At 47.0% G+C, this 19,753-nt stretch overlaps 1 protein-coding gene across 1 annotated transcript in view; it reads right to left on the bottom strand.

The window, feature by feature from the left end:
* Positions 1-4,299: 4,299 nt before the first annotated feature.
* The window catches only part of PHLPP1 (PH domain and leucine rich repeat protein phosphatase 1), a 266,105-nt gene continuing 250,651 nt past the window's right edge, over positions 4,300-19,753 (bottom strand). The window contains 5 exon segments of the mRNA XM_034642214.1: positions 4,300-6,041; positions 6,043-6,360; positions 7,271-7,499; positions 9,616-9,810; positions 17,051-17,155. Of these exon segments, the coding sequence (XP_034498105.1) occupies positions 5,241-6,041; positions 6,043-6,360; positions 7,271-7,499; positions 9,616-9,810; positions 17,051-17,155 (1,648 nt within the window). The 3' untranslated portion in view covers positions 4,300-5,240.

Below are 19,753 nucleotides of genomic sequence, written 5' to 3'. Positions count from 1 at the left end.
TCTGCCTTTCATTTAGCTCTTTTTTCTAAGGTTTTGTCTCCTTTTGTTTGGAGCATATTTTTCGGTCTCATTTTGCGTTACTTTCTGTGTAGGTGTCTATGAATTGTGTGGAACAGCTGCTTCATCTTGAAGGATTGATCTTGTGTGTGTGGTGGCCCCTGTGTAGACCGTGTGTGCCCGGGGACTGTGGCTGGAGCTGCTGCCGTCATGGGCTGGGGGGTCTTGGAGCGCGCTATTCGGGGGCAAGCCTGGTGGTGTGGCTGGAATGGAGGCTGGCATGGGCTGGGACAGGCGCAGGGCTTTCCACACCGAGGGGGTCCTGGCTGGAGGCTGCTGGCGAGTCAGCCACCAGCCTTGTGTGGCCCCCAGGGCTCTGCAGGTGGGGGTGCGTGGGCTGGGTGGCTGGACGCTGGGTGCAGGGGCTGCCCTGGCAGGGTGTCTGGGGCAGAGGTGGGCAGGGGCCAGTGGTTCCTGGAGTGCTCTGAGCACGAGCTGCACGGGACTGCAGTGTCACAGTGTGCTCCGTGCCCGTGTCACACCTGCATGCTGAACAGGGAGGGGTGTCCCAGTGTGGGCCATCTGGGGCCCTCTTGGTGGGACAGTGGACCCGGGGGAGGCTAGGAACCCATGGCTCACGGAGGTGACGGGCCAGCGAGGGCGTGTAACTAGGAAGGTGGAAGCGGACGGGAAACGGCCTTGCCGGCCCCTCTGCCCTGGAGGCTGTTTGTCGGGCTTCTGGGTCCGGCTCCCCTCTATTTTCATTGCCCCTTTAAACTGTGGCTTTTCTTCTGTGCTCACAGCAGCCAGGTCTGCTCCCGGACCCTCGGGAGTATCCCCACCGCACTCCCAGCATCGGCCCAGGTTGCCTTCGTCCAGTCTCTCCTGCTGTTCCTCCTGTGGTCGGTGTCTGTCTCTCTCTCGCAGACGCTGCTCGGTCAGCCCTCAGCTCTTCCGGAGAGACTGCTCTGTCCACGCTGTAGACTGGGCACCTGCGTGCAGGAGGGGAGTTTGGGGTCTTCCTATGTTGCCAGGTTGGACCAGAGACCTTGAGGAGCTATTTTTAACCTACTGAAAGGTTCTAGCACAGGGAACATTCAAGTAATTCTTAAAACGTATTCTAGGCCACAGAGTCTACTTTGTGGGCAGGATTTATTGCCGGCTGGCAGCACGCTTTCTATTGAATGAAAAACTGATCTAAGGACCTTCAAAGGTTAATGGTGGAGTAGTTTTCCTAAAGACCTGGAAAAGCAAATGACCTATAAACGAGTTCTCAAAGTCAGCGTCTGGGGGGTGCAACATTTGGGAAAATGATTTTTGCTGTCATTTTAGCTTTTTTCAATAGATAAGTATTTAGAGCAAAGTATGGTTTTTAGAATAAGACCCACGTAATAGTAATGACTGGAAAGTCACTATAATTTCAGTTTAAAGCCAGTTTTACTTCCACATCTTTAGAAATCAAGGGATGACCATGGGAGTAGTCCGTCCAGATTTGGTTGTAATTTCGGTGTGGCGTGGGCTGGGGGAGCAACCTTCAGAATCGTCTTTCAAATTCACAGCAGTACGAACAGGTTCCTGATAGGTGAATGACAAAAGTGAAATTGTTTGCCTAGATTAATTTGCAGACAACTCATGTTGGAGGATGAACAAAAAGAAAGGAAACTCAGTGGTAAGAAAGGAGAGAAGCCTAGTTTCTCTACCATTGCCTCATCTCTGCTACCTGTAACGATCCCAACAGCTGTTCCTCTGAGAGTTCTTAATTTAAAAAGGGACTTTTGCTGTGTTCCCAATTATCTTCTGTCTGATGGCTGTTAGTTCATTTACAACCATGACAATATTTCTGCTTACATAAGGCTTTCCTCTCTACAAAGTGGTCGACATACGTTACCTGGTTCGATCACTGGCGAGGCAGGTAGGGCAGACCCCACCACCCCCACACGTAACAGAATTTCTCTCTGGAGGTGTGGGGGAGGTGAATTCACGGGGTCTTCGTATGAGTGCTCACGTGGGCGTGAACACAAATGGGACCAGGCCTTTCTCTCCCCACCTACGGTGCCAGCAGTGGGCGGATTTTCAGGTGCTTTTAAGATCGGACACGTATTATGGATTCTTCTTTCTTTCATCCTGGGGAATGGGGAATTGATAGATGTTGGAGCCTGACTCTCCCCTCGCCCGGATTAACGGGGGTGTTCAGGCTACGCCTCTCGATCGCCCACGTGTCTGTTTCCCACCGTTCCAGGCCAGCCTGCACTGGCGCAGTCACGTGATTTAATGTCGCTTCTCTGCCTATTTAATAGCGCTTGGGGTTGCTTTCTGTAGGGGTGTAGGAAAATACGAAGTAACTTCGGGTCTTCTGGAAGAATGGGGAAGGAGAACGATAAAGAACAAAGTCTGATCTCACCAGCAGGTGGTGCTGTGACAAAAGCCATCAAGAGAAACCGTGGTACAGGTTGGGTGTCTGGGCTCCGGAGACCGCCCTGGAGTCCCCGTCAAAGCCGGTATTTGGTGTTCAGCGGGCACACGCCGCCGCAGCCCGCGCTTCATCCAACACCAACCCGCTTCCGGGTTCCTCGATCGGGACCTTTGAGTTTTAACAAGGCTGCAAGCTTGCGAGGCTTCTGCTCTAACCCCTTCCCTGTCCCCGCCCGTCTCCCAAGCCCCAGGCCTTCCCAGAGGCAGCAGGGAACGTGGCAGGGAGGATGCCCTTCTCTCTCATACTCACCCCGGGGCGCCCTGGGCTTCGGGGACCGTCACAGCTCAAGCAGTTTACAATTTCATAGCCGCTCTCCCTGTATTATTAGACGCCACCTTGATAAGCAGCGGTGAAACTAAAACGCCTCAGAAACCCCCGGGAGCTCTCCTGCAAGCTCCTCTCTTGTTACCTTTTCATCCACGTGCCCATTTAGCCTGAGCTCCTAAAGGACAAACCTTGTCCCTTGTCTCTGCGGTACCTATGTGCGGTATGTGCGCAGTGTGACCTCACGGTCTCATAACCGGGGAAGCACGGACCGAACTGGACCCGCTGTAAGCCTTCTCCCACTTCAGCCACGGAAGTCAGGCCAGGACCCAGTCTCTCCACGGGCCTCGCTGATCCCAGGGGCTGCCCCCAGCCCCCGGAGTTGCTGTGGGACCTGTCATGGCATCTTCAAATTACTGCAGCCTCAGTTGCCCACACTTGGGCAGCAAGGGCTGCGTCCTGGGGAGTGAGCCGTGGCGCGAGTCTGGGTACGGCCGGCTGCTGCCCGTCCATGGGCAATTTAAGAACCGAGCAGCTCCCAGAACTAGCCCCCATCTTCTGCGGTGAGCAAGGCACTCCTGTGCACCCCCAGAGCTTCCCGAGTGCGCCCTGCTCACCTGCAGCAGGGCAAGGACGGAGGGAGGCCAGCGCTGGTGGCTGGGCGGGTGCAGGGCCGGCAGGAGCAGGGAACTCTGCCTGCATTTGGGCTGTCTCGTCCCTTGGTGCCAGGGTCGCTTACTGGGCTGAGCTGTTCATCCCTCCGTGGTCTTCGTGGTTTTCAAAGAGCATGTGTACAAGTAGCCAGACCGAGAGGGAAGCGCAGACATGACCAAGACAAGGCTGGTCCCCTGATCTGACCCCCCCCCCCCCCCCAGTGAAAGACGGACAGCCCGTCACTGAGTATTCCATGAGAAATGCTCTTTGCCCTGTTCACTGCCAGGGAGCACTGCAGGGCAGGCCTGAAAAGGAAGACAGGTCTGCCGGGAAGCCGGTCCGTGTGAGGCAGAGCTGCCTAACAGCATCTTCAACATGGCTCATGAGATGCACGGTCAGGGTGAAGGGAGGGCTGGAGTCTGCAAATGGGGCCAGTAAGTCAGCGGGCAATAGTGGATTTCCTGGTGGACCCCCTGTGCTGATGTTACGTCTGCTAGTGGTGGAGAGCGGTGCAGCCAGCTCCTGACTCTCACTGTTCACAGAAAGCTCTAGCAACCTGTTCACGTGGATCAAGAGGTCCTGAGAGAACTGGAAAGAACTCGGCTTTGTGGGAGGAGTTTCCCAGGGATCTCCTCTATATAACCTCTATCTATCTATCTATCTATCTANTATAACCTCTATCTATCTATCTATCCATCCCTGATCTGCATACTGTTAACCACAGGGTCGATGTCAACAGCTCTTTCAATGCCAGTTAACCTGCTGGGTGTTTTCCCTTCTAAAAAAAAAAAAAATCAGGCAGAAATATCTGGTAGCCCTAAAGTTCCACACATTCATTCCAAACCCAAGCTGGGTGTGATCGTGTAGACACACCTGGCTCCTGGGACAAAAGCAGATTGGTCCAATACTTGTAAATTTTGTATTTATTATAACAAAAATTATGACATGTTCATTTGTGCATTCTGCTTTAATAGAATTCTTGGTATGTAAATGATCTAATTGAACGCTATACAGTCATGCTGATTGTGGCAGCAGTAAGGACACAACAAGTGTCTGCAAAGTCAGAGGCTGGGTGGGGACGGGAGAGGAAGAAAAAGGTCCGAGGCCCCCTGGGTGCAGGTTCCTTTCTAGCCACCTAAGATCCACCTTATTGGAGCAGAAGTGCTTTTTCCCTGCTCAGCGACCACGCTGAACCAACTGCGGGGGGTTGGGGGGAGGTCAGTTGTTTAGGCTGTGTCCTTACGCCAAAACTACAAAACACCTGAAGCGTCACTGTACAACACTGAGCTATTTACAATAGAAATTTCTCAATCAACTGTTCTCTCAGAGAAAATTAGTGAATCCCAGTGACTTAAGTCACCTGACAGAGTAAAGCAACTCCTAGGAGTTAGTCTCCATATTCTACAAATGTCTATCATTTTCAAGACAAAAAAAAAAAACAAAACAAAAACACCTTTTCCCCCAAAGAAACAGAATTACAATATTAAAATCATTCAGCACTGGCGACCTGCCCTGCCTTCCCAACAAAACGACAAAAAGCCATTTTAAAAAATATTACATTATCATTAACCGTTTCTCTGTAATATATTAAACCTTTTGTTGTCTTTACATATCTGATATGTTAGGGGAAGAGGTTAACAGATTTAAATCCTATCGGTAGAGCATCACTAGAAGAAGAGTGGTAATTATTAAAAAATGACCAACAGAAGGAGAACCTACAGACGAGGTGCGAGGACGGGCTGGGAAAGCGGGAGAGGGCATGGAGTGAACCCCTGGTTTAACGTGAGCCTGGAGGACTCTTGCAACTCAGTCTTTCTCGGGTAGTTTATTTGTGAACTCGCGCTCGGGAGGGTCATAGTGGCGTGTCACAGTAGTCTGGCAGCGGGTCCCCCGGGCACGGCCGCGCCGGCGGCTGCTGCTTCTTCATCATTTCCTTGACCTCCTCCTCCAGCTCCGGCGGGATGATGAACTGATCCTCGGGGTCCGGCTGGGCCGGCGCCGCGAAGTAGCCCCCGGGTTTTCGGAGAGGCGCGTCCGCCGCCACCTCGATCACGTTGTGGCTCCTTTCCAGGGGCGCGACGGAGCCGTTGGCCCTGCGCCGCCCGATGGTCCCCGTGGCCGCCGCGTCCGCCCGCCGGGGCAGCCCCGGCTCGTCCTCGTTGGCGCTGATGACGATGCCCTCGTCGCTGGCCTCGGCCGGCGCGTGCAGCGGGCGCTGCTGCTCCTTCTCCTTGGCCCGGCTGCAGTGGATGTCCACCTCCACCTCCACGCGGCTGCCGTTGCTGAAGACGCCCTCGATGGGCTCCTCGTCGTCGCTGTCCAGGCCGTTGTCGGAGAAGGCGCTGGAAAAGGTGGCGCTGGACAGCTGGCGCTGGAATGAGCTGGCCAGGCCCACTGGGTGCAGCATGCAGCGCGGCTCGCTGGCATACGCGGGGCTGCTCTCCGCCAGCGCGCCCGGCGGGGGCTCGTCCGAGGCGGTGGAGCCCACCTCGCTGCTCATCTCAGACGTGGACAGCTCGCTGCTCATCTCGGACGCCAGGCCACTGCTGGAGGACGGCACGCCCAGCGCGTCGGCCGGCCGCTCCTTGATCACCATGCTGACGGACGGCGGGAAGATGCCCGGGCTGGGCGGCGGCCCGGCGCCCCCCGCGCCCCAGCTCGCAGCAGCAGAAGCTGTCCTCCGTGACGCTGAGCTGAACCACCACGGCGCTCAGGCTGTCGCGGCAGCCGTAGCTCTGCGCCAGCGTGCACAGCTTCTTGGCGGCGGCCAGGGCGTCGGGCACTGGGCGCACGGCGGCCACCGCCTCCTCGCCGGACAGGCTGTCCCACAGGCCCTTGCTGCCCAGGATGAAGAACTCGTCCTGGGGCGTCAGGGACACGGACTGCACGTGGGGGCGCGGCACCACGCTGGGGTGGAGGAAAGTGTAGCCCAGAATGCGCGTGGACTCCGTCACGCCGTTCACCTTGCCGTCCTGGAAGCGGGGGGCACATAGACGCTCAGGCACGTGCACGAGCCCACGGCCTCTGCCGGCCCGGCCTCCGCATGTCTCCCCGGTACTGCGAGCTCCCACCGCAGTCTACACGGCGGCGCAGGGAGAGCACCAGGAGCTGGGGGCCGGCGTGTGGCCGCAGGGACGCTCCTGCAGCCCCGCACCACTGCCCGCGCACCGTGCGTGCTTGGCCTCTTGTGGGGAGTCGGGCCCGAGCAGCACCCCAGGGCGCAGGTTGGAGGGGCGCCGTCAGCAGCCTGGCACGGAGCCTCACTCCGGGTTTCTCGGCAGCAGCACTGAGACCGTCTGGGGCCAAACAGCCATGTGCTGTGGGAGCCGCCCTGCGCCCCAGAGATGAGAGCCGCCCCCCCCGCCCCCGCAACGCGTCTAGCTGCTTGGCGCCCGTGGCACTCCTCCCCCCGCCCCCGTGAAAACCCCATGTCCCTGCGGGGCCGGGTGCCAAAGGACCCGCCGAAGAACCACTCCGTGCCTTACACAGAGGGAACAGGAGCGAGAACCGGGAGTCACAACCGGCTACGTCTACCCCGATCCGTGGACCGTGGAAGACAGGACGGATATGGAACTGAGGAGAAACCGAGCCTCAGAGGCTTAGCGGCTGCGACTTGGGCACCAGCACTGTGACCTCCGGGCGGCCCCCTCAAGCCCCGAACCCGCGCCTTCACAGAGGGACTCGCGAGCATCAGCTAAGCTAAGGGCATGAAGCGCTGGGCAGGGAGGCCATCGAGAAATATTTTGTTATCCTGCATGGGTGCCTCCAGTCCTCTACAGAGGGCTTGCTTGGTGACACTGCAGACTGGGAATGTTGCGGGTTTCCGCTGTGACCCTGGCCCCATTCTCCGTGCCACCCCGAGGAAAACCGTGCTCTCCTCACCTCTGTGATAATGGCCTTGTGCTGTTTAATTCTCTTCCATTCTTCTTCACAGCTCATGACGTATGACCTGGACAGAGGCAACGGCTTCCCGTTCCGACAGAGAACCGTCTGGCACTTGCCTACATTAGCAGAGGTCAAGGTGAAGGATCCCCCTGGGTCCATGGGGTCATGCTTGATATGACAGAGGACAGCAGCACCTCCAAGTTTCTGCCCAGCAGTTCCAAGTTTCCTGGAATCCAAAGAGTGGGGGTAACACCCGGACACGTGTCACACATCAGTTTTGCTGACTCAACAGGAGAGCCAGGGGAAAATACAGTGTGGGGTTCCACTCGGCCTCTTTCACCAAAGCAAGCGCTGCTTGACTTCTCCAAGGAAAAGGGCCCTTGTGGGGAGGTGTCTGCTCGCAACTGGGGGAATGTCACTTTCCCACCAAAGGAGCCTTTCTCCCTCATCATGACACCCCAAGGACCTCAGGGAAATGCCTACTTCTCTCCCTGTGCACCTCTTCATATCTCCCCGCCCCCAGCCTGGGAACTGAAGGGAGCCCTTCAACAGGGCTAGCTGTATTCCACAGACATATGCACTTCAAGATGACCTGGCCACCCCACCCTCTTCTCCTTTATAAGGATGTTTGCTGGTATGAATGAGCCTTTAGTTTCTGGACCATTCACCTTCTTGCCTTATGTGGGGGAGACTTTCTATACCAGTATTACCTATTCTAGCATGTTCACATTCTAGGACATTCTAGTAATCAAGCTCCAAAGTACTGGTGATATACCCCTTTCATTCGTGACCCCTACCCTACAGACGGAGCACACCAAGCACCTACAAGTTCTGACAAAAGGAGCCCAGAACGCCTATCACAAGCCTCCCAGGGCTGTGCTGATCCTGAGTGGTGCGGCAGCAAGAAGGCTAAGACAGACTCCGCTGTCCAGGGCAAACCCGCAGGTCCTGTCAGCTCCTATCAACAGTCTAGGTGAGGTGAGCAGCAGTACCAGCAATGGAAACCACGGCCGCCTAATCGAATAAGTTAGGATGTCAGGCGCAAGAAGACACACAGTTCCTCCAAGGGCTGAAAAGATCACTCCGTAGCCCATGTCCCCTTAACAGGGAAAATAAGGGGGCCTACAGATGGCTCTGGAGATGGATTGACAATGTGGGTCTGTGCTCAGACCTGTGGCCATCATCTGATCCCTGACCAGACGGGGCTGGAGGCCCGACCAGGGCAGCACTGCCTGCTCCCTTTCAAGGCACAAGGATTCCTCTGAGCAAAGCCAGCAACCGGATGGTCCTTGGGGACTGGCACAGCTGGGAATCAGTTTGAGGTTCTTAAGTTCTTAATTCTTATTCAGCGCTCCCATATCTATAAAAGGTAGACCTCTTTGGGGGGGAGGTGGAAGGGGGTGTGGGCACGTTTGTGCGTACTGATGATCTGTGTTTGCTTTTTTTCCCTAGGACACGATGGTGATAAAACAGAAAAGCAGACAGATGTGGCTGATGGTTGGAACATTCTCTGGAGTCTGCCTGCCCCAGGTCAAATTCTGGCTGCATCATCTATTGGCTCTTAAGAGAAATTTGTTTTACTTCTCTGTACCTGTTTCTCATCGGTAAAGTAAGTACATTTTACCCAGTGAGATAGTTAATGTTTCTGTATGGCATGTGGGGTATTTAGAGCAATGGCTGGTACATATTAAGGGGTCACTAAATATTATATTATCAGTATTTAATTGCTAATGGTATGTACCCACTAGAATCAGACAGACAAAGGTGAGTCTAGAAGCAAAGAACCTCACTGTTCAGCTATTTATGACTTAGGGTGACTTTAAAGGCTGCTCCAAACCAGCACTCCTTCGCAGATACTTTTTCGACCCCTGTTACAAAGCTACTTCCTCTGGCAGATTATCACCGCAGAGAAAAAGGAGAGCTCATCATTGTTCTCACGACCTTTTGCACACTCCTGGTTTCCTGGGCCCAAGGGAGTGTTTGCAGTACAGTAAGAACAGACAATTCCTTTACACCCTAAAAAGCCATTAAAGTGACAAAAGAAGGAACAATTCTTTGAAGGAGAGAACGCTTGTAACATTCAACCCTAAGAGTTACAAACACAATTCCACAGTCTCTACAGTGACCAAAGGCTCTATGCTAAATTTTTGTCAATGACTCGGCGGCCTACAAACTTGTCTCAACCCCAGTATGTCTCAAGGGGACATGGTCCATCCCTGATACTTATGCAAAACCAGATCTCCGGAGTGCACGTTGACACCCACATGGGACAACAGCGCTTTGAGACTATTGGGCAAACACTCAAAGAAGGGCAAGAAAACACAGCAGGGACTCAGTTTTACCTTTGCATAACAATGAATGTATTAACCATGTATTCTTCCTCATTCTTTGTTTTCTGCAACTCTTCAGCCAAAATGTCACTCATAGTGCACTGGAGAAGGTAGGGCACCTCCACATTACGGTCTCCGTCAAATACCCCGTACAGGGCCTCCCGGTTGTCGCAGAAGTTGTTCACTGACAGGGCCGCAACACACAACCTGCGAAGCAAGAGTGACGTGTGCGAAGTCTGCTCATCTTACTTACCAGTCTCGTCTCTTCCTTCATGACCTCAGACGGGTGAAGAATAAACTAAGGTAAACCAACCCCCGCTAATTTTTACCAACCGATTTCTGTAAAGCAGAGAAGAATGATTAATGCCCCCCCTTCTTCTGATTTTATTTTTAAATGGCAGAGAAAGAAATGAAATAGGAGGTATGGGGAATAATACAAGATTCTGAATCCATATGTCTATATTCATTCATAAAACATTTATTAAGGAGAACTTCCACATTGGGCAAAAACGGAGTAACTACTAAAACACTGGGACATTTGTATGTTTTTATTTTTTTCCAAACAACTTAAAAAGGCAGGGGGAAAAAACCCCAAACCGATGGAACAATAGTATTCAGACACTGGCTGGTAAGAAGTGCAGGTCAGAGAGCAAGCATGAAGCCTGGCCAGCTTACTTCTGTCGGAAGCTTCCGGACCACAGCCCGGGAAGGAGCTGAGCGGGGGGTGGCAGTGTGTGCTGGAGGCCTGCAGAGAGCGCGCTGCAAGCCTCTACAGAACCATGTAGTTTCCAAGTAACTTAACTGGGGGCCACAGACTCTCCAAAGTGAAACACAGAGGAAAAGAAAGAAAAAAGACTGGCAGAAAAACAAGAGGCCCGAGTATTAGTGAGGCCCGGGGCCGCCTCAAGCAGCCCAAGACACAGGGAACTGGAGTCTTCAAAAGAAAAGAGAGACAGGGGAAACCTTTGAAGAATTTAAAGGCTGAAAAGTGATCAAATCTGATGAAAATTATAAACCTACAGATTCAAGAAGCTCAACAAATAGTAAGCAAAAGAAAATGAAAAAGTAACAATTGCTGAAAATCAGAAATAAAGGCGGGGGAGTAGGGCAGAGGAACAAACATAACCCACGGAGGAACAGAGACACGAATGACAGGAAACAATGCAGAAGACAGCAGAGCAACATCTTTAAGGTACTGATAGTAAAAAACTGTCAACCTGGATTTCTAAATCAGTGAAAATTGCTTTCAAAAGTTAAGTACAATAGACGTGTTCAGATGCACAAATAACTTACTACCAAAAGACTGGCAGTATAAGAAATATAAAAGGAATATATGAAGCAGAAGAAAATACCAGATGGAAATCTGAATCTACATAAAAGAATGAAGTGTACAAGAAATGACAAATAGATGAGTAAATATAGAACTCTTATTTGAAAAATCATTTTCAAACAGTGGTTCTCAATGGGGACAATTTTAACCCAAGGACACATTTTTGATTGTCACAGTTGCGAGGGATGGTGCTATTGACATGTAGGGGGTAGAGGCCAGGGAGGCTGCCAAACACCCTACAGTGCACAGGGCAGTACCTCCCCCCTGCCCAACGGTATACAGCACAATACCTCCCCCTGCCCAACGATACACAGCACAATACCTCCCCCCTGCCCAATGATATACAGCACAATACCTCCCCCCTGCCCAACGGTATACAGCACAATACCTCCCCCTGCCCAACGATATACAGCATAATACCTCCCCCCTGCCCAATGATATACAGCACAATACCTACCCCTGCCCAACGATACACAGCATAATACCTCCCCCCTGCCCAACAATATACAGCACAATACCTACCCCCTGCCCAACGATATACAGCACAATACCTACCCCTGCCCAACGATACACAGCACAATACCTCCCCCCTGCCCAATGGTATACAGCACAATACCTCCCCCCTGCCCAACGATATATGGCACAATACCTACCCCTGCCCAACGATATCACCTGCCTCCAAATGTCAATAGCACTGACACTGAGAAAAAAACTATTTAAAGTAAAAATCATAACCATGTATTTTGGGGTTTATAACATAAATAATGGGGTTTATAACATAAATAAAACATGACAATAGCACAAAGACCAGGAGAGGGGAAATGGAAATACACATTGTAAGGTTCTTATATGTGAAGTGATGGATTAACCTGTTATTTGAAGGTAAACTGTAATTAAAGATTATAATACAAACACTAAACAAAAGGTATAACTAATAAGAATGAATAAAGGAGATAAAATGGAATCATAAATCCAAAAGAATAAAGAGAAAAGGAATAAAGAACAGATGAGACAAACAGAAAACAGTTGGCATATTTAAACCTAACCATTCAATTTCATTAAATATACAAGTGGTCTAAATATTGCCCCAGAAGACAAAGTCAGACTGGACTAAAAAACAAAACAAACCAAGATCTAACTATATGCTGCCTATAATAAATCTACTTTACATATAAAAAGATTAAGAGTAAAAAGATAAAAGATATACTATGCTAACATTAATCAAAAGAAAACTGGAGAAGATACATTAAGATCAAAGTATATTACAGAACAAAGACTATTACAGATACAGTCATTCATAATGAAAAGGATCAGTTCACTCATCACAAAGCTACAACATTTTAAATGTTTATGCACTTAAGACAACTTTGAAATGCGTGAAGCAAAACAGATAGAACTAGGAGAAACAAACCCATAATTACAGTCTCTCAGCCACTGGCAGAACAAGTCGATAATCAGTAAGATATTCAAGACTTCAACATCATCATCAACCAACCTGATCTAATTGACACCCTACCCCAACAGAATACTCATTTTTTCCAAATGCAGACAATATTTACTCAGACCATATTTTAGGCCACAAAAGTCTCAATAAATTTAAAGGATTCAAGTCATTCAAAGTACATTCTCCAATCATATTGGAGAAATTGCATAGAAGGAAATCTAGAACTCTAAATGCTTGTATTAGAATATTAATGTTCTAAGCTCAAATCAATGACCTAAACTTCCACTTAAGAAACTAGAAAACAGCAAAAACAAAATGAAAGCAAGCAGAAAGAAAATAAAAATAAGCAGAAGTTAATGAACTAGAAAACAGAAATATAACAGAGAAAAATCAACAAGACCAAAAGCTGGTTCTTTCAGAATATCAATAAAATTAATAAACATCAAACCAAACCGATCAGTATAAAAAGACAAATTACCAATATCAGGAAGGAGAGCAAGAGAGCCATTACTACAGATCCTACAGATTTAAAAGGATAGTATTATGAACAAGTTTGTCAAACTTGAAAACCCTGATGAAAGGGATAGATTCCTTAAAAGACCTAAATTAGTTCATTCTAGAAGAGAGAGATAATCCCATAGCAAAGAAACAGAATGTGTAGTTAGAAACCAAAGAAAATTCCAGGCCCACATGGCTTTTATTGGTAAATTCTATCAAACTTTTAAGGAAGAAATATCAATTCTGTACAAACTTTTCAAGGAAGCTAGAGAAGAGGAAACACTCCTCAACAATGAGGCCAGCATTACCCTGATACCAAAGCCAAAGACATCACAAGAAAACTATAGGCTAATATACATCATGAATGTAGACATGAGCAACAAATTACCAGCAAACTGAATCCAGCAGCATATGAAAATAATACATCATGACCAAGTAGAATTTATCCTGGGCATGCAAAGCTGATGCAAAACATTCAAAAATCAATGTAATTTACCATGTATCAACAGACTAAGGAAGAAAACATATGGTCATCTCAACTGAATGCAGAAAAAGCCTATGACAAAAACTCTGAGCAAACTATGATTAGAAGGGAATTTTCTTAACTTGATAAAGGGTGCCTACAAAATACCTTCAGTAATCATATTTGATGTGAAAGAATATATTCTCACCAAAGATATATGGATGGATAATAAACGCATGGAAAGATGATCATTAGCATCATGAAAAGCAAAATTCAACACAACGAGCGATCACTATTAGAATGGCCAAAACTGCCACCACCACCTTACACATTATAACAGGAAGCACTGGTAAGGATGTGCAACTTGAATTCTCACACATCATGGCTGGGAATGCAAAACTGGAAAGGAATTTGGCAGTCTTATGTAACTAAATATATAATCCTACTCCTAGGTATTTACCCAAGAGAAAACACATGTTCACACAAAAACCTGTATATGACTCTTCATAGCATTCATATTTGTATTTGCTAAAAACTTCAGACACTCTAAATAGACTTCAAACAGTGAGTGGATCAATGATAATATATTCATGCAATGGAATAATAGCAATAAAAAGTAACATGTGACATCACAGATGAATTTACAATGCATTATGCTAAGCGAAACAGGGCAGACTGAGGCAGCTGTCTTCTATATAATTCCATCTATATGACATTCTAGAAAAGGCAAAACCAAGGCAGCAAAAATAGGTCAAGAGTTGCCAAGGGCTGGGGTCAGGAGAACTGACAACATGGGGGCACGGGAGAATTCCGGGGAATGAAGGAATGAACCACTCTAGAACCTGACTGTGGTGGTAGTTTCACAATCACATTCTTCCATCAAAACTTGCAGGGCTGTACTCCTAAAAAGGTGAATTTTATTGACTATAAATAACTTCTTACTCTGTATATATTAATAAAAACAATGAAACCCCTGATCTACATCATGGCTAGACTGAGATAGAAACCTGACAAAATCATCCTAGCTCTCAGGGAGTTAGGGGACAAATAATAGTAATAACCATTACCCCTAACAATAGCTCACACTTACATAGCATTTACTGTATAGCCCGTGTTGTTCTAAGTACTTCGCATGTGTGTGACTCGGGATCCTTACAAGAACCCTATGAGGACAGGTACTAGTTTTAGTGCCATTTTACAGTTGAGGAAATTTAACCAAAGAGGTTGAGTAACTGCCCAAGGTCACAGAGCAAGTAAGTAGGAAGCTCAGATTCAAAGCCAGGCAGGCTGGCTCTTACCTCAATACTCAGTACTCTGAAATTCTTGCCTCCGTTTATTAAGAAAAATAAGTCCTCCTAAGTCACATGGCTATTTGTAGCAAAGTAAAATTTAATAATCCTAATTCTGTCTTCCTTCTGTGAGCTCCCCTTGCTAGTCAGAATAAGCGTATGCATAAAAAAATCTTTAAAAAATACAGTACTGATTCTTTTCTACTAAAGCTTCCTGTTTTTTAGGCTGAGAAAGAATCTAAATTATCCAGTTGCAGCTCCCTGCTTGGGTTTCCCCAAAGGATCTGAAATGATCTGCTAGGAAGGCAACACTGCAACGCTTGGGGAGGGAGAGAACAGACATCTGGGAGCATGGCAAGCCTCAAGCTCCTTGTCGGCATGACCACTTTATCTACAATTCAAAAAAACCAAACCAAACCAAAAAACACTTGAGAGACTTCTGGCAAAACCAAGTGGTAAAAAAGCAAAGGGATATTAAGTGAGGACCAAGGTAACATGGACTTTGAGATGCCAGTAACATTCTATTTTTGAATCTAGATGGTGTTTTGCAGATGTGTTCACTTTAGGACCATTCATAGAGTTGTATGCTTATGTGCTTTTCTGTATCTATGTTATACTTCAATATAATTTTTTTTTTTAAAGTAGGGACATATGGGTGGCTCAAGTCCGTTAAGCATTTGACTTGATTTCAGCTCAGGTCAGGATCTAGCCACCTCAGGGCTGGGTGTGGCGCCTGCTTAAGATTCTCTCTCTCCTGCCCCTCTGCCCACCCGGCTCTCGCACACTTGCTCAGAAAAAAAATAATGGTGGAAGGGGGAATTACGCAGAAAAAAACAGGTCTAATTGGTCCCTTGTTTCATTAATATGTAGGAGTAGATCATATAACTTCAATATCCAGAGATGTTTAAAAACCAATCTTGGGTTTCACATCAGTGTTCTGGAATTAGAAAGCAGTTTCACATACTGGTGGTTATAAGCAAGACTTAGGTCTTTTAAAAAGATCTCCAGAAAGGAACTCTGAGTACTCCAAAGAATGTACTAATTTCTCCCCAAAAGACAATGCTAACACAAGGCAAAGGACACAGAGCTAATGCAACAACACCCAGAGCCAGCGCACAACTGGTTACTGTGCCTTGACCGGGCCAAGGCGCAGAGGCGCTCACAGGGGCACTGCCTCTTCCCTAGACGACAGCACAATGCCAAGTCACACCCTTAGGGGAGAAGGATCACTGTGTCAGATCCAGAACTTCACGTGTTTCTGATTTCTGCTCAAAGAAAAAATAAAAAAAAAGGCAGCATGGCACCCACAATTCCGCTTTTTATTTTTCATGAAAGCTATTTAGCTAGTCTGTGGTTCCCATTCCTGGAGGCACATTAAAATCACCTGGGGGAGACTTGAAAACATTCTGAAATGCTGGATGTAGGTTGAAGATTTAAGTTCCTCGCCTGATTCTAATGTGCACCCAGGGTGCGATGTTAGGTATTACTGAATCGTCTTCCACTCTTTGTTTTTTCCCTATTCTCAATATTTCGTGTTGTGATACCTTAGCTAATTATGACTAATATAGGAGGCTTTCCTCTTCTGGTATTTTCTGGTATTAATTATAGCACCTCTTCATAAAAAGCAAGCCTGAAGAGCTTGATTACAATCTCAGGAAAATCAATATTTGCACCTAAGACAAGAAAAAGAAATTGAAATTGAGATGGACAAGTTCTGGTGGCAAGATGAGCGGCTGACATCAAGGGAATGAACATGAAACTCCTGCCTAGGTAATTACCGTTTTTTGAAGATTTATTCATTTTAGAGCGTGTGCGCGGTGGGGGTGTGTGTGCAGAGGGCAGAGGGAGAAAAATCCCTAAGCAGGCTCCCCACTGAGCACAGAGTCCCACATGGGTCTCAATCCCAGGACTCTGAGATCATGACCTGAGATGAAATCAAGAGCTGGCTGCTTAACTGACTAAGCCACCCAGGCGCCCCCTGCCAAGCTTATTTAGATTGTAAGAAACAGCTCCATAGAACCACTAACTAATCAATAACAAAGTGATTGAATATGGACAATCAAGGCTACTTCTCCTTTAATACTGTCCCTGTTTTGCTTAGTAAACGGGCTTCAGACAAAGATAGACTTTTCCAAGGGCAGGGATGCATTTCAATACTTAGGCCTTCTCCAAACACTGGAGTCTCACATAGACTGAATGTGTCAGTTACACTGTCTCCTAGCAACACCGCTCACAAAGAGAAGAGTATGTGATGCCAAGCAGGGCTTAGCTTACTGTTCAAACGTAAGGCATGAGGTGGCCTCACATTGGGGAATCCTGCTCAGATCAATGTGACACGAGGAAAGCGTGTGCTACCACAGCGTATCTTCCCCACTAAAGGAGGGAGGCGGGCTGGAGGCATTTCTCTCCAAAGTTTCACCTACTTGTTTTTTACCCCCGAGGCTTCGGTGTAGCCATGGCTCCACACGGCTGGGGCTCCGGACGCATCGCCTGCTGAAGGTTGATCAATCTTGAAACAGCGGATATTACTAACGAGATAAAAGGAAGGGGCAGGAATCGTTAAAGTGAAATACGTGTGAAATGTTACCTTTATTTGACAAATGAAAACCCCCTGCTAAGCACTCTGTACTTACCATTTGTGTTTAATGTGTCTAAAATATTCATCAGCAGGAACTAGCTACTCAACAAAGTGAAAACAAAGGGGCATGAAAATTAGTTTTTATCAGCATCCTAGGGTGGTTGAGAACTTGACACATTGCACTTCGATGCTGCTGTCTCCTGGGAATGAAAAGGACCGCCCTCAACCTTGGTATGAGAAAACATTATGTTGGGTGTATTCTTACAGTGTGAACACCCAGATTTGAAAAGTACGAAACCTAAACCACAATGTTGTATTTGAATGATGTGAGAGAATTCTGTAATGTTCATCCTGAAATCCAACTTCTGCCCATATCACCCCTTCCAATATTTCACAAACATCGAGGATTTACCATCCCTGAATTCCAATTCTTTGCTCACTTGCAGCTCACTTACCATCCCTTCCAATTCTTTGCTCACTTGCAGCCATTCACGCTAAGACTAATACCATAAATTTTTATGAAATAACGGGTATTTCAATAAATCACACATTAACTATGTGAATTTAAACTGGGACACAAGTCATCTCACCTCGCTGTCACATGTTATAATTGGTCCAATAGGACCCAAGACAAATGCTAAAAGTGTAAACTCTCGAATGGGGTTTATTAAAAATCACCCTACTAGAAAGTATTCAGTGTCCCCAAACAGGAAGTCCTACAGATGTGAAACAGTTTTTTTAAAAGGCTGGCTATCACCTGGTGAGATAAAGCCTACTTACAAATTGCCACTAGTTTTTCCCCTCTATTACTTAAACAAGAGAAAAAGCTTATATATAATCTCTTAACACAAACACTTTTTTTTTTTTAAAGATTTTATTTATTTATTTGACAGAGATAGAGACAGCCAGCGAGAGAGGGAACACAAGCAGGGGGAGTGGGAGAGGAAGAAGCAGGCTCACAGCAGAGGAGCCTGACGTGGGGCTCGATCCCATAACGCCGGGATCACGCCCCGAGCCGAAGGCAGACGCCTAACCGCTGTGCCACCCAGGCGCCCCAACACAAACACTTTTGTCATGACCCGAAGAATTTAACTCCAAATACAACAAACACTAAATACCCTTCAACTCTAAGAAGTAAATCAATATCTAATTGTATTCACTTTGATTCTAGAAATAGCTGGTTGCAATTTTGTTGACATTTAAAAATATTTCATGGAAGAAATACCAGCAAACATTCACTCTTCCCTTTATCCTAAACTGAAAAAGTGCCAACAGAAAATCCTGAAATAAAACTAATACCTTATTTTACAGGAGAGCTATATATCCTCTTTTCAAAGTTTTCAAACCTAACAATAAAAGAAGAGCATTTAAAAAGATAGTTTGCCGTTATCGGCTATTCATATGACCCGCCACCAAATTTCATCCATGTGCGATGGTAAGCAAATGAGATGCGTTTCTTAAGGCCTACCTAAGGTTCTCATGACATCTTCACTATCTTTCTGAATTCCAGAGAAAAATGGAGAGCTCATTTCTAAAGACGTTTACACTTTGTAGAGAACACAGAACCTTCAAAGAAATAATTCCATTTCCTAGCCTGAAATTAAAGAAAAAACAATCCTTAAACTACCCCCCCCAATCCCTTCTGGTGAAGTGGGGGTTTTGCCCTCTCTGCCTAGCTGAGCCAGTGTGGCTGAGCAGCCATCCGAAACGACCTGCATGTTGACTCTTGTACATCTTGAAACGAGTCTGGGAGAGCATGGGAGCTCGAGCTCAGTCACACAGAAGAGCCACCATATGCACTCACTGCCGCCCATGCGGAAAAAACAGGCCAAGCCTCTAGAAGCACAAGAAATGCATTAGATACGGAAGCTCTCCCACCTTATTAGGAAGCCTAGCCTTCTGGCAGCTAAACAGAAGGCAACATGTTACATAAAAGTGTTACGATTTCATTGTTACCTTCTCAAAATCTGAGAACACACGTGTTTCTTTGTAGCAGCTCAGGCCAGTGCAGTAACACCTTCCCCGCAGACTTCAACAAATAGATTTTTCTTACACATGTGTAATAGTGGGGTAATTCTAAATATGTGGTTTTGCATCTTTTTTCTAATTACATCATGAACATTTCCCCATGTCACTTTATGTTCATCCTAAAGATAATCAGACATATCTTGATGACTACCTCTGTGCCTAAAATGATCACATTTCTGATTATTTTTTAGAAATAATAGAAACAGAAATAGAAAACCTTGGTCTAAGTATGTGAATATTTTTAAAAGCTTGATACACAGTCGATAGATTTTAAGAAAAGTTGTCAATTTACAGTACTCCAGCAGCACCAATTTGAGGGAGGAAAATGTTAAATATTTAATATTTCCTTGATATACTGAGTTTGAACATCATGTTTTCATGTACCTCTCTGTACTTCTTTTGTGAAATGTTAATGTTCTTTGCTCATTTGCTGTTTGAGTAATTTTCTCATAAGAACATTTTCTATCGAGAACATTAATGCTTTTCTTTTTCTCTTTTTTTTTTTTTTTTTTTTTTTTTT

Source organism: Ailuropoda melanoleuca, chromosome 14 (genome assembly GCF_002007445.2).
Source record: "Ailuropoda melanoleuca isolate Jingjing chromosome 14, ASM200744v2, whole genome shotgun sequence".
Taxonomy (NCBI): domain Eukaryota; kingdom Metazoa; phylum Chordata; class Mammalia; order Carnivora; family Ursidae; genus Ailuropoda; species Ailuropoda melanoleuca.
The sequence above is the reverse complement of the archived record's forward strand: the minus strand, read 5'-3'. Positions and strand labels throughout refer to the sequence as shown.